The 14,294-nt window shown below is 40.9% G+C and overlaps 1 protein-coding gene across 1 annotated transcript in view; it reads left to right on the plus strand.

Annotated features, from left to right (window-relative positions):
* Nucleotides 1–14,027, plus strand: part of LOC140679037 (autism susceptibility gene 2 protein homolog) — a 671,928-nt gene extending 657,901 nt beyond the window's left edge. Inside the window, exons 5-6 of the mRNA XM_072913860.1 lie at nucleotides 13,932–13,958; nucleotides 14,016–14,027. Coding sequence (XP_072769961.1) covers nucleotides 13,932–13,958; nucleotides 14,016–14,027 — 39 coding nt within the window. The remainder of the gene's footprint in view (nucleotides 1–13,931; nucleotides 13,959–14,015) is intronic.
* Nucleotides 14,028–14,294: the final 267 nt, after the last annotated feature.

Here is a 14,294-nt window from a genome sequence, read left to right on the forward strand (position 1 = left end):
TGATGATGAAAAATCGGTATTGGCCGAGCTCACTCATAGACGATCGGTATCGGAATCGTCTGCATAAAACCCTGATTGCAATGTAATCTATTTGTTATCACATTTTTTATCATGATTTGCTACTTTTGTTTTCTATAGTGCGAGAGCTTCCACTCGGTTTGCATGATCACATTGTCTAATGTGATGCGTTATCATTACCGTACCTCACTTCTATTCCCTTCTCGTTCTGTATTGTGTTGCTCTGAGAAATGTACACACTTCTATTCCCCGAAAGGAGGACATAATGATAGCAATTGCTTTTCTCTCACAGCCATGCCAGGGCTCGGCTTGGTGGTAACCTGCAGAAAAGCAAGAAGGGTGAGGAATGAAAGAGAGCAGGTGATTAAATCGTCACCGCGTCGCGGCACAGAAAGTCAATTCTGCTCGCCGTCTGCGGCGATATCCTTTTATCTTAAAGTAATGAGCGATGGCACTTTTGCGTGGGGTTATGCGATGAGTTCCATTAGCATGTTCCATTTGCAGGAGCGAGTCGTTCCAGCTGGATTGTCTCTCGACAATCAAAGCAGTCGGCTGCCGAAGCAGGCGGAAGAAAGAACAACTCTGAAGAGAAACCTTGTTAGTGGCGTCATTAACGCAGCTGGGATAATGTTGCTGATATGAACCTTTTGTACGTCGCGCTCACGATTGTTGCAAAGCAGCTAATGAGGGCTCGCTTGTTGTTTGTTGTCACATTCTGACGAGGTTCAGAACGGGAAGGCTGATGCTGATCATCACATTTCATCTTCTCTTCCACATAACTGACATGACGACACGTTCTCTCCACAAACTACACACCATTCGGTTTGGTGCGGCTGCATACCGATTACGCACAGGGAGTGTGCGATGCGCCTCCACAAGCCCGGGTAGTGCGCTGATAACCACCACGTGTGAACATTTTCACTGATATCCTATGAAAAGTGGGGCCTACAAAAGTTAAAGTTAAAGTACCAATGATAGTCACACACACACATACAGGTAAAAGCCAGTAAATTAGAATATTTTGAAAAACTTGATTTATTTCAGTAATTGCATTCAAAAGGTGTAACTTGTACATTATATTTATTCATTGCACACAGACTGATGCATTCAAATGTTTATTTCATTTAATTTTGATGATTTGAAGTGGCAACAAATGAAAATCCAAAATTCCGTGTGTCACAAAATTAGAATATTACTTAAGGCTAATACAAAAAAGGGATTTTTAGAAATGTTGGCCAACTGAAAAGTATGAAAATGAAAAATATGAGCATGTACAATACTCAATACTTGGTTGGAGCTCCTTTTGCCTCAATTACTGCATTAATGCGGCGTGGCATGGAGTCGATGAGTTTCTGGCACTGCTCAGGTGTTATGAGAGCCCAGGTTGCTCTGATAGTGGCCTTCAACTCTTCTGCGTTTTTGGGTCTGGCATTCTGCATCTTCCTTTTCACAATACCCCACAGATTTTCTATGGGGCTAAGGTCAGGGGAGTTGGCGGGCCAATTTAGAACAGAAATACCATGGTCCGTAAACCAGGCACGGGTAGATTTTGCGCTGTGTGCAGGCACCAAGTCCTGTTGGAACTTGAAATCTCCATCTCCATAGAGCAGGTCAGCAGCAGGAAGCATGAAGTGCTCTAAAACTTGCTGGTAGACGGCTGCGTTGACCCTGGATCTCAGGAAACAGAGTGGACCGACACCAGCAGATGACATGGCACCCAAAACCATCACCCAACCATGCAAATTTTGCATTTCCTTTGGAAATCGAGGTCCCAGAGTCTGGAGGAAGACAGGAGAGGCACAGGATCCACGTTGCCTGAAGTCTAGTGTAAAGTTTCCACCATCAGTGATGGTTTGGGGTGCCATGTCATCTGCTGGTGTCGGTAAATATTGTTATTGGGACAACCCTAGTAGGTACTGATTTATGTTTTTTTTTTTTTTTTAGTCGTCCATTTTTGACTTGGTTCTGTCAACAGCTAGATTAGCGCATCAGCTGCAGTAGTAAGTGGAATCGTAAGGTTTTGAGTGACTATGTGTGGCGTATGCAGTGATTGTGTGTGTGTGTCGGGATCATTCCAGCACACAACGGCAGCAAAGACAACAGTGACGTGCGGGGCCTCACCTGCCATCATGGAAAGAAAAAAAATGTAAAAAGAAAAAAAAATTAATTAAATTGTTGTATGTATCCAGTGATTATACTATGAAGTTATTTTCCATTTAACTTCACCAGTTTTAGATTATTTTTATTCAAAATCGCTGAATTTTCACATTTGCCGTTCAAATACTGAGAAGAGACGGCGCGGTGATCAGCAGCCAGTTGAGGCACGTCACTCAGTTGTGCCTCAACATGGATTGCGCAATGACTCAGCTAACTGCTGGCCTGCTTTGCAGTGAGACTGTATTGCTATATGAATTATATTATACATTTCCATAGTTTAGTTAGCTGAGGTATATAATGTACAGTGTATTTTGTCAACAAATGTATGTGTGTAACGTATTTCTTGGGCTGAGCAATCATAAAACTGCTGCGAAAACGCACTGTGTGAGGCTCGCGTAATCCCGCCTCCTGGTGCCGGTTAATGCACCTCCGCCGCAGACTGCACCCCCCCGACGCGAGCGCCACACCAACCAAAGCCCACACCCAAACCCTCCACGTGCAAGACCGAATCCACCCAAAAAAAGTCACTTAACAAGAAGCCAAAAAGTGCAAAAACAACATTACTCGCGCCGGAGGAGCCGTGAACGACTGCAGGGACACAACATTAGGTACACCTGCAGACTGCAGCACGGATTTCATATTTCATTCATTCACAACTCCTCCAACACGAACACCACTGTTCCCGCACTTATAAGTAAAGGTAAGACCATAATAACGTTTTTTTTATTAAATGTGCTTTTTTGTGTGCTACAGTTTGTTTGTGTAAAGTTAAAGTTAAGTTAAAGTACCAATGATTGTCACACACACTAGGTGTGGTGAAATTTGTCCTCTGCATTTGACCCATCCCCTTGCTCACCCCCCTGGGATGTGAAGGGAGCAGTGGGCAGCAGCGGCGCCGCGCCCGTGAATAATTGTTGGTGATTTAACCCCCAATTCCAACCCTTCATGCCGAGTGCCAAGCAGGGAAGAATGCTGGTATGAGCTTTTAAACATAACCCGTTAACTGCTGCCAATCAAATGGTGAATAAGATACCCCTTAGGGTTCATATGTTTGTAAATCTGACTGTGATGAAGTCCGTGCCTCACCAGTCATGAACCTCACCGCACGTCACTGAAAGACAAAAAAGCACTGGTCGCGCATTTTCGACATGCTGAAAATAGGTTCTGTCGTCCAGATCAGAGTTTCACAAACTTTTTTTTTTTTTTTTTTTTTTTTAACCAAGTACCACCTTAGTGAAGTGAATTATATTTATATAGCGCTTTTTCTCTAGTGACTCAAAGCGCTTTACATAGTGAAACCCAATATCTAAGTTACATTTAAACCAGTGTGGGTGGAACTGGGAGCAGGTGGGTGAAGTGTCTTGCCCAAGGACACAACGGCAGTGACTCGGATGGCAGAAGTGGGGATCGAACCTGGAACCCTTAAGTTGCTGGCACGGCCACTCTACCAACGGAGCTATACCGCCCCGTACTTAGCACTTAGTAACACCATTCTGACCAACAGCAGTAGGGTTGTACGGTACACCAGTATTGGTATAGTACCGCGATACTAATGAATCATATTCGGTACTATACCGCCTCTAAAAAGTAACTTTTTTCACGTTCCCTCTAAATTTAAATATGATTGAAAAGTTGACAATATTTTTCTATATATTTATTTATCCATACAAACCACTCTTTGAGCTGCTGCCACCCAGCTAAAGGCTTGTGTATACTTATAATTATCGTATACTTGGCCTGTTGATTAGTTCCAGCATTGCTGCCACCAAGCTGGAGGCTTTTGCATTGTTCAAGCATGGGAAAAAAAGACCATAACACTCAGGCCGCCTTCACTGTGATCACCTGCAACACACCCACTAATAGTACACACAATTGCATACATTGTGCAAACTATTTTTTTAACACTTTTATTTAGAATCTAGGGAGACCAGGTCCATAGTTGATCTATTTCCATTCCATGTAGATGTGATGGCTTATCCTCCCTTCACTTCTTTATAGTGAATTTAAGATTTCAATCTTATATGCATTATTTATTCCTCCTGCCGACAAGATCTGAAGTTGTTGAAGGATGGAAGTGGAAAGGTGTGTGTGTGTGGTGCAGAGAGGGAGATGAATCAAGAGGAACGTCTGAGGAGTGTTTGCCCAGCGCGTTTATTGCCTCTGCATAATTTATGAGGAGCTGGAGCTGACCATCATGGCGGCGTGCTGCCGGCTGCACCCGCGAGTCATGTGGGACATGCCTGCAAATTGGATGCTGTGCTCCTGCTGAGCTCGCATGGCTCCTGTTTAGCATCCGGCCTGAGAAACGAAGCAGTCACATGCTACCTTTTTAAACTTTGCGGTGCTCAGATCAGCAAAAAAATATAAATAAAATTAGATTGAAGCAGAAAAAAAAGAGGGTAGAAAGGCCCAGAGGGGAGGGCCTTTTGTCGCTTACTCCCCGCGCTGTCAATCATTCGCCCTCCTGTCTTTAATCGACACCCTCCCATCATTCTCTGGTTCCACACACACACGCACACCCATATAGAATATATTCCCCCGGTGCCTTCTTCATTACTGACATCAGTGCTTCTCTGCACCTCAGCCACATGCAAAACTTTGAGGCCGCCAGTCACGCAGCGTGACACTAATTACTTGATAAAGAATTAAGTGGACCTTGAAATTGAAATAGGAAAAGGGGGGGAAAAATGAAATCCAACCCCTTTTTTTTTCCCCTTCCCACAAGGTCCCCTTCCTTCTCCTCCTCATCTCCGGCCTCCAACAACAGCAATTGAATGTGGTTTTTTTTTTATGACTCTTCAGGGTCTGTGGGATAATCTGATCCAGATTTGAGGACTTTTTTTTTTAATTTGTATATCATTCTAAATTATTTTATATGAGACAAGAACACATATGTTTTTCTTTTTTATGCATTCTAATTTGTAATATACATCAAGTACAAGGTGGCTAACAATGAAGCTAATTGGGAATAATCACACACTAAAAAATACTGGGTTATTTTGATAACAAGGGATGTCCGATAATGGCTTTTTGCCGATATCCGATATTCCGATATTGTCCAACTCTTTAATTATAATACCGATATCAACCGATACTGATATCAACCGATATATGCAGTCGTGGAATTAACACATTATTATGCCTAATTTGGTATTTTTAAAAATAATAATAAAATAAGATAAATAAATTAAATATTTTCTTCAATAAAAAAGAAAGTAAAACAATATAAAAACAGTTACATAGAAACTAGTAATTAATGAAAATTAGTCAAATTAACTGTTAAAGGTTAGTACTATTAGTGGACCAGCAGCACGCACAATCATGTGTGCTTACGGACTGTATCCCTGCAGACTGTATTGATATATATTGATATATAATGTAGGAACCCGAATATTAATAACAGAAAGAAAAAACCCTTTTGTGTGAATGAGTGTGAATGTTTGTAAATGGGGGGGGATATTACATTTTAACGCATTTATCGGCCGATAATATCGGCAGGCCGATATTATCGGACATCTCTATTGATAACCCAATGTATGAGTTGCTACTGTTGGGTTAAATTTTGGAGTTATGTTTATGAATAGCAATCTATTTTTGGGGTTATAAGTAGGTTTGTCCGATAATGGCTTTTTTACCAATATCCGATATTCCATCCATCCATCCATCTTCTTCCGCTTATCCGAGGTCGGGTCGCGGGGGCAGCAGCCTAAGCAGGGAAGCCCAGACTTCCCTCTCCCCAGCCACTTCGTCCAGCTCTTCCTGTGGGACCCCGAGGCGTTCCCAGGCCAGCCGGGAGACATAGTCTTCCCAACGTGTCCTGGGTCTTCCCCGCGGCCTCCTACCGGTCGGACGTGCCCTAAACACCTCCCTAGGGAGGCGTTCGGGTGGCATCCTGACCAGATGCCCGAACCACCTCATCTGGCTCCTCTCAATGTGAAGGGGCAGCGGCTTTACTTTGAGCTCCTCCCGGATTCTCACCCTATCTCTAAGGGAGAGCCCCGCCACCCGGCGGAGGAAACTCATTTCGGCTGCTTGTACCCGTGATCTTGTCCTTTCGGTCATAACCCAAAGCTCATGACCATAGGTGAGGATGGGAACGTAGATCGACCGGTAAATTGAGAGCTTTGCCTTCCGGCTCAGCTCCTTCTTCACCACAACGGACCGATACAGCGTCCGCATTACTGAAGACGCCGCACCGATCCGCCTGTCGATCTCACGATTCACTCTTCCCTCACTCGTGAACAAGACTCCGAGGTACTTGAACTCCTCCATTTGGGGCAAGATCTCCTCCCCAACCCGGAGATGGCACTCCACCCTTTTCCGGGCGAGAACCATGGACTCGGACTTGGAGGTGCTGATTCTCATCCCAGTCGCTTCACACTCAGCTGCGAACCGAGCCAGTGAGAGCTGAAGATCCTGGCCAGATGAAGCCATCAGGACCACATGATCTGCAAAAAGCAGAGACCTAATCCTGCAGCCACCAAACCAGATCCCCTCAATGCCTTGACTGCGCCTAGAAATTCTGTCCATACAAGTTATGAACAGAATCGGTGACAAAGGGCAGCCTTGGCGGAGTCCAACCCTCACTGGAAACGTGTCCGACTTACTACCGGCAATGCGGACCAAGCTCTGGCACTGATCATACAGGGAGCGGACTGCCACAATCAGACAGTCCGATACCCCATACTCTCTGAGCACTCCCCACAGGACTTCCCGAGGGACACGGTCGAATGCCTTCTCCAAGTCCACAAAACACATGTAGACTGGTTGGGCAAACTCCCATGCACCCTCAAGGACCCTGCCGAGAGTATAGAGCTGGTCCACAGTTCCACGACCAGGACGAAAACCACACTGTTCCTTCTGAATCCGAGGTTCGACTATCCGGCGTAGCCTCCTCTCCAGTACACCTGAATAGACCTTACCGGGAAGGCTGTCCGATATTGTCCAACTCTTAATTACCGATTCCGATATCAACCGATACTGATGTATACAGTCGTTGAATTAACACATTATTATGCCTAATTTTGTTGTGATGCCCCGCTGGATGCATTAAACAAGGTTCTCCAAAATAAATCAACTCAAGTTATGGAAAAAAGTGCCAACATGGAACTGCCATATTTATTATTGAAGTCACAAAGTGCATTTTTTTTGTTTAACATGCCTCAAAACAGCAGCTTGGAATTTGGGACATGCTCTGCCTGAGAGAGCATGAGGAGGTTGAGGTGGGCGGGGTTGGGGGTTGGGTGGGTAGGGGTTAGCGGGGAGTGTATATTGTAGCGTCCCGGAAGAGTTAGTGCTGCAAGGGGTTCTGGGTATTTGTTTTGTTGTGTTTATGTTGTGTTACGTGCTGATGTTCTCCCGAAATGTGTTTGTCATTCTTGTTTGGCGTGGGTTCACAGTGTGGCGCATATTTGTAACAGTGTTAAAGTTGTTTATACGGCCACCCTCAGTGTGACCTGTATGGCTGTTGACCAAGTATGCCTTGCATTCACTTGTGTGTGTGAAAAGCCGTAGATATTATGTGACTGGGCCGGCACGCCAAGGCAGTGCCTTTAAGGTTTAAGGCGCTCTGTACTTCTCCCTATGTCCGTGGACACAGCGGCGTTTTAAAAAGTCATGCATTTTACTTTTTGAAACAGATACCGATAATTTTGAAACCAATACCGATAATTTCCGATATTACATTTTAAAGCATTTATCGGCCGATATCGGCAGTCCGATATTATCGGACATCCCTAGTTATAAGGGTATTTTAACTTTTCAACGAGTAACGCATTTGTGGGTAAAAGGCTTTTTTTTAATTACAAAGTTACTTTTTTTCTTCGAGGAAATTTTACTATGGATTAATGTCATTAACATAATGTACAATTACCCAACATTGAGTTAGCATAACTCAACTTTTGGGTTAAACAATTTAACACAATAGTTTGGTGGGGAATAACCCAACATTAAGTTATCATAACGCAAATGCTGAGAGAAAAAAGGGTGATTAGCAATAAGTTTTGTTTAGTTTAGGGGTAAAATGACCTTACTTAAGCCTACGGTGAGGTCTCAAGAGGCATGTGCAAAAGACAAAGCATAAAAGAAAAAAAAACCTTTTCTTGAATAAATATAAGTAATTCATATACTTTTATAGAATTTAATCATGTGGAAATTACACAAGATCGTAACATTTAGTAACATGTGATATTAACTGATTACATGCAAAGTGAGATCTGTGAAGCCGTTATTGGTTATAATGTGATTATGATTATGGCGTACAGTTTGTGAAAACTTTGAAAATATAAGGTTTCCAAAACTGTAAGCCATGATGATCAGAATTATAGCAAATAAAGGCTTGCATGTAATCTATTAATATCACAGTTTAGTTTCACAGTTGAAGTACCGTATTTTTCGGAGTATAAGTCGCACCTGCCGAAAATGCATAATAAAGAAGGAAAAAAACATAAGTCGCACTGGAGTATAAGTCGCATTTTTTGGGGAAATTTATTTGATAAAACCCAACACCAAGAATAGACATTTGAAAGGCAATTTGAAATAAATAAAGAATAGTGAACAACAGGCTGAATAAGTGTACGTTATATAAGGCATAAATAACCAACTGAGAACGTGCCTGGTCTGTTAACGTAACATATTATGGTAAGAGTCATTCAAATAACTAACATATAGAACATGCTATACGTTTACCAAACAATATGTCACTCCCGATCGATAAATCCCATGAAATCTTAAACGTCTAGTCTCTTACGTGAATGAGCTAAATAATATTTGATATTTTACGGTAATGTGTTAATAATTTCACACAAGTCACTCCTGAGTATAAGTCGCACCCCCGGAACTATGAAAAAAACTGACTTATAGTCCGAAAAATACGGTATGTGACATGAATGGACTTTTACATCGTATTCTTACTTTGATTTTCACCTGTACAATGCAATGACTGAGAGAAAATCTGGTTGCAAGAAAACATGCAACTTTTTTCTGACTACAATTGAACTTTCATCTACCAAAAATGTAAATTTTGACCACAAACTTAGACGTAAACTGGAGCAAGTATTGCCCGCCTCGGTGCCAGTTAGATTTTGTTTCTCTTCATGCTCATCAAAATGAGAAGGTATTCATTTCAATTTAACAAATAATAGCGCTAAGATGATAGGAGGAGTTAGTTAGTACATGTTGTATTCAGATGACGTGGTAGCGTTACTGCTGCTGGGATTGGATAGGAGTGGTTAGAAATGCGACGTTCATTTATAATTGTTGCATGCTGTGTGTTCAAATGTGTCAGCATATTACTCGCCTGTCCTCCTCTTCATGATCTAGCAGCCTTATAATTATTACAAGTAGCGCTGTTGCAATCTTTTCTTGTAAAATGTAGTAAACTTTAGAGAGTTTGTTGTAGTCGGACTGCGCCATTTTGAGATCTGACATCACTACGCAACTTCATCCCCTCTCGGAAGGATCGATAAAAGAACTGTTTGAATAAATGGCAAACAGTGTTGGGTTAGTTACTGAAAACAGTAACTAGTTACAGTTACTTGTTACTTTATTTCAAAAGTAAATCAGTTACTAACTCAGTTACTTACACCAAAAAGTAATGCGTTACTGTGAAAAGTAACTATTTAGTTGCTTATATAAATATTTTTGTATTTATTTATTTATTTATTATTATTATTATTTTTTTAAGGCCCCCTTTAATGCCCTTTTAGCCCATTTCAGTACTGTTATTGCAGTGGAGAATAATACAATCTGTTGATCAACTTGAGATGCATTTGCATCACTGAACTCTGCTAAGCAATGTGGTCTACATACAACACACAAAGATATGTTTCAAAGGGCCAATTTGTTTCAGGCCAGAAGAAAATTGACAAAACTATTTTAAATAGCTGCAACATAACATACATAAGTAACAAACAGCATAACAACAACATAGCTGTAAACCAAGGAAGGCACACACTACATACACAAAGCCTAACGAGGCTTTTTTTTCTCTCAAGGAATTCTGAAATAAAATCATGTCTGAAGCCCAGAACACTACACATTTCCCCAGTTTTAGTTTAGAGATAAGGAAAGATTGGCCTGGCCCACTAGGATCCCTCTTTATGTTTGTGAACTTTATAGTCTGTACATTTAGAGTGATGTGATAATCAAACACTCTAGAAGTCTAGAAAGAAAGAGTATATAAGAGAATTGACAGAGGGTGTGTACCTTCAGTGCGCAGTGCCTCATTAAAATCCAGCCGCTATTGCTTAGGAGGTGAAGTGTGTCTCTCTTTACTAGCTTTGTCGAAGCATGATGCTTTTGTAGCGGTTTCAGCAGATTTGAATTTCTAGGATAGGATCTTTGATCCAAGACACAACTTACATTTAACTAAAATGTTATTTTCTTTGTGGTCGACAAAAAAAAAGTAGTGAGATTACCTCCATGTTAAGAAACTCTGCTTTGGGCTTTGCCATGTCTTGTTAGTAAACACAGACACGCCCCCTCCCACACACACACATTCACACAGAGCGCGCGGCGCCCTCTTCCTTGTTGCCTTTTCCGCAGCGCTCCAATAAAACACACTCAGATCTTCTCAGTTTCTAACCGATACTACATAAAAAATAACTTAAAAAAACGCAGTAACGCATCATGTAGTAACGGTAACTGAGTTACTGAATGTAAAAACTAACACGTTAGATTACTATTTACCGCCGAAAGTAACGGCGTTACAGTAACGCGTTACAAAGTAGTTAGTCCCAACACTGATGGCAAGTGATTCCCAGGACATGATACACTGGAACCGGCTTTCAATTTTCATCTAGTGGTTGTTGAAGGAAGGAGCGAACATTGTCATTTGCACCGCTGTATGCTTAAAATGAGTAAATTATGTAAACATTCCATATTATCATTAATGTGCCTGTTATTACATTACACACTGTATGTACTGACAGCCTTTATACGGCGTAGCGCAGTTGGGAGAGTGGCCTTGCCAGCAACCTGAGGGTTCTCGGTTCGATCCCCAGCTTCTACCAACCTCGTCACGTCCGTTGGGTCCTTGAGCAAGACACTTCACCCTTGCTCCTGATGAGTCGTGGTTAGGGCCTTGCATGGCAGCTACCGCCATCAGTGTATGAAGGTGTGTGTGAATGGGTGAATGTGGAAATAGTGTCAAAGCGCTTTGAATACCTTGAAGGTAGAAAATCTCTATACAAGTATAACCCATTTACCATACCTAGACTCCATCGCTGACTTTTGCTGGCGTTTATTTACGAGTTCAAATGCATAAAAAAAGGAAAAAAAACATATTTTTTCTTGTCTCACATAAGTACTGTGAATGATAGACAGTAGGGATGTTCGATATCCGATATTCCGATATTGTCTTGTCTCTTAATTACTGATTTCGATATCAACCGATACCGATCCATACAGTCGTGGAATTAACACATTATTATGCCTAATTTGGACAACCAGGTATGGTGAAGATAAGGTCCTTTTAAAAATAAAAATAAAAATAAAAAAAGATAAATCAATTAAAAATATTTTCTTGAATAAAAAAAGTAAAACAATATAAAAACAGTTACATAGAAACTAGTGATTAATGAAAATAAATAAAATTAACTGTTAAAGGTTAGTACTATTAGTGGACCAGCAGCACGCACAATCATGTGTGCTTACGGACTGTATCCCTTGCAGACTGTATTGATATATATTGATATATAATGTAGGAACCAGAATATTAAAAACAGAAAGAAACAACCCTTTTGTGTGAATGAGTGTAAATGAGTGTAAATGGGGGGGGGGGGGGGGGGGGGGGGGTTGGGTTAGTGTACTAATTGTAAGTGTATCTTGTGTTTTTTATGTTGATTTAAGAAAAACAAAAACAAAAAACGATACCGAAAAAAAAAAAAAACGATACCGATAATTTCAGATATTACATTTTAAAGCATTTATCGGCCGATATCGGCAGGCCGATATTATCGAACAACTCTAATAGACAGAATTACAAAAAAAGTGCAGTCCCCCTTTAAGTAATGTTGTTTTTAATCTGGACCTAGACTCATGTTGTTAACATAACTAAAAAGGATTACCGTATTTTTCGGACTATATGGCGTACTTCAAGTCCTTTCATTTTCTCAAATATCGACAGTGCGCCTTATAACCCGGTGCGCCTAACGTACGGCATAATTCTGGTTGCGCTTACCGACCTCGAAGCAATTTTATTTGGTATATGGTGTAATGATAAGTGTGACCAGTAGATGGCAGTCATACAGAAGAGATACATGGAGACTAGAAAACCAGTAAACAACACCAAAACTTTAAATGTTCCATTGAGAATATAGAACATTACACACGGCGCTCAAAAATCTGTCTAAATGTTTTTGTACGACTTCGGTAAGCTATGAAGCCGCACCGCTTGATGGATTTCCGGCACATTAAACATACGAGTATTATTATGGTGTGTGTATAAGGACCGCAAAATGGCACCTATTAGCAGAAATATTACCTGGCATTTTGTTTCGCAATATTATGCAAAACCAACTTTTCTTACCTTCTGGTACCTGCTGATGTGTATTTGGGATCTGCATAAGTCCTGAAAATGTGTGCGCGTCCGCCATTGTAGTCCGTGCAGACACCGTAGTGATAAGCTTCTTCGTTTTCTCTACCTTCTTATGTGGCATTCGTCCAGAGCTCCTTTTATATGAAAATAGACCAGAATAGACCCTCTCATCGGCAGTGCGCCTTTTAATCCAGTGTGTCCTTTTTTTGCATTTTCACAAATAGAATAAAGGTTTCACAAATCAAGCTGTATTTTTGTGAATCTTTGTGGTCCATGGGATAATCTAGTTCAGATTTGAGATGTCGAGGTATAGTGGTTTTTGATCCGAACCTGGACTACCGATAATAAAGGGTTAAATGTGTCCTTGTTTGTCCTTTCACCAATTAAAGGGTTCACAAACAATAATCATCGATTGATTGATTCATTAAACAACATGTACGTTCATATTTTTGTGACATTGTTGTTTTTTGTCATTATTTTGCACCATGTACAAAAATCATCACATTTCAAGTAAAAGGTATCATCTGGTATTGACTATCATTATTGTCCACCATTCGGATCGAAGGCTGGCAATAGAAACTAACTTCAGCCTCATCCTATGTAGGGACATTTTCCCTTACACTTGTATCATTGGCGGAGCAGGAAGGGGCTCGGGATAAGCGGTAAAATTGCATATGAAGCACTTGTCGTTCATAAACAGTACAGTTTGCAACTTGCTCACAGTTACATTTTTCAAAGCAAAGCATTAAAAAAAAAAAAAAAAACATTGGCTCGCTCATGTTACCTGGTCTAATGGCACACATTTGTTTTACAATTGTCTGCATTTGTCACAATTACTAAGTTCATGTAATAAAACTGGTTCCAAGAGAAGCAACAAAAAATTTGATATAATTATACATTCAATGACAGCTAACGCTAACTATACAAATTGCTATGATTAGCAATTAGTTATGTACGTACGTCGATACGTCATCACGTCTTAGAAGCCTAAGAGGGTGGGATATAACGCTTGAAATAAATTGGGAAAGTTAGCGCAGGCATCTGTGTAAATGTTGCAATCAGCCCCTTTTAATTGACATTTTACACATGCTTCTCCATGCAAAACGCCTCCCCAATACTTCACAGGAGCCTGAGAGAAGGGTTGCCATGTTTGTTTGTGTATTTGACTTGTCTGTATTATACGCAATCGGTATCAGCATCGCTTTTCTTTCTGTTGCAGTGCGACACAGAGAGCGAGAACGACAAGGTAAGACTGACATTTATTCAAAATATCACGTGTTTCATGTGCCTCAATCAAATTAAGATAACAGCCTGATGTTATTTACCACATGTAATTACAAGCTTATTATTAACTACTGCCACGCTTCAATTACTGTAGTTACACATGAATTATCCACCTTTTAGCCTGCTGTCTGCCTGACTTTAGTGTGACGTAATACTTTGCACAATCACAGTCAACATTGTTCAACACTGTCCTATATAGTTTAGGGATTAGTATTATTATCATCATCAGTGAATTTGCAGTTAATACATGACAGTTTAACATATCATTATTTGTCAAGTACATGCATTAATATACAAC

This window comes from Nerophis lumbriciformis, linkage group LG09 (assembly GCF_033978685.3).
Source record: "Nerophis lumbriciformis linkage group LG09, RoL_Nlum_v2.1, whole genome shotgun sequence".
Lineage (NCBI taxonomy): Eukaryota > Metazoa > Chordata > Actinopteri > Syngnathiformes > Syngnathidae > Nerophis > Nerophis lumbriciformis.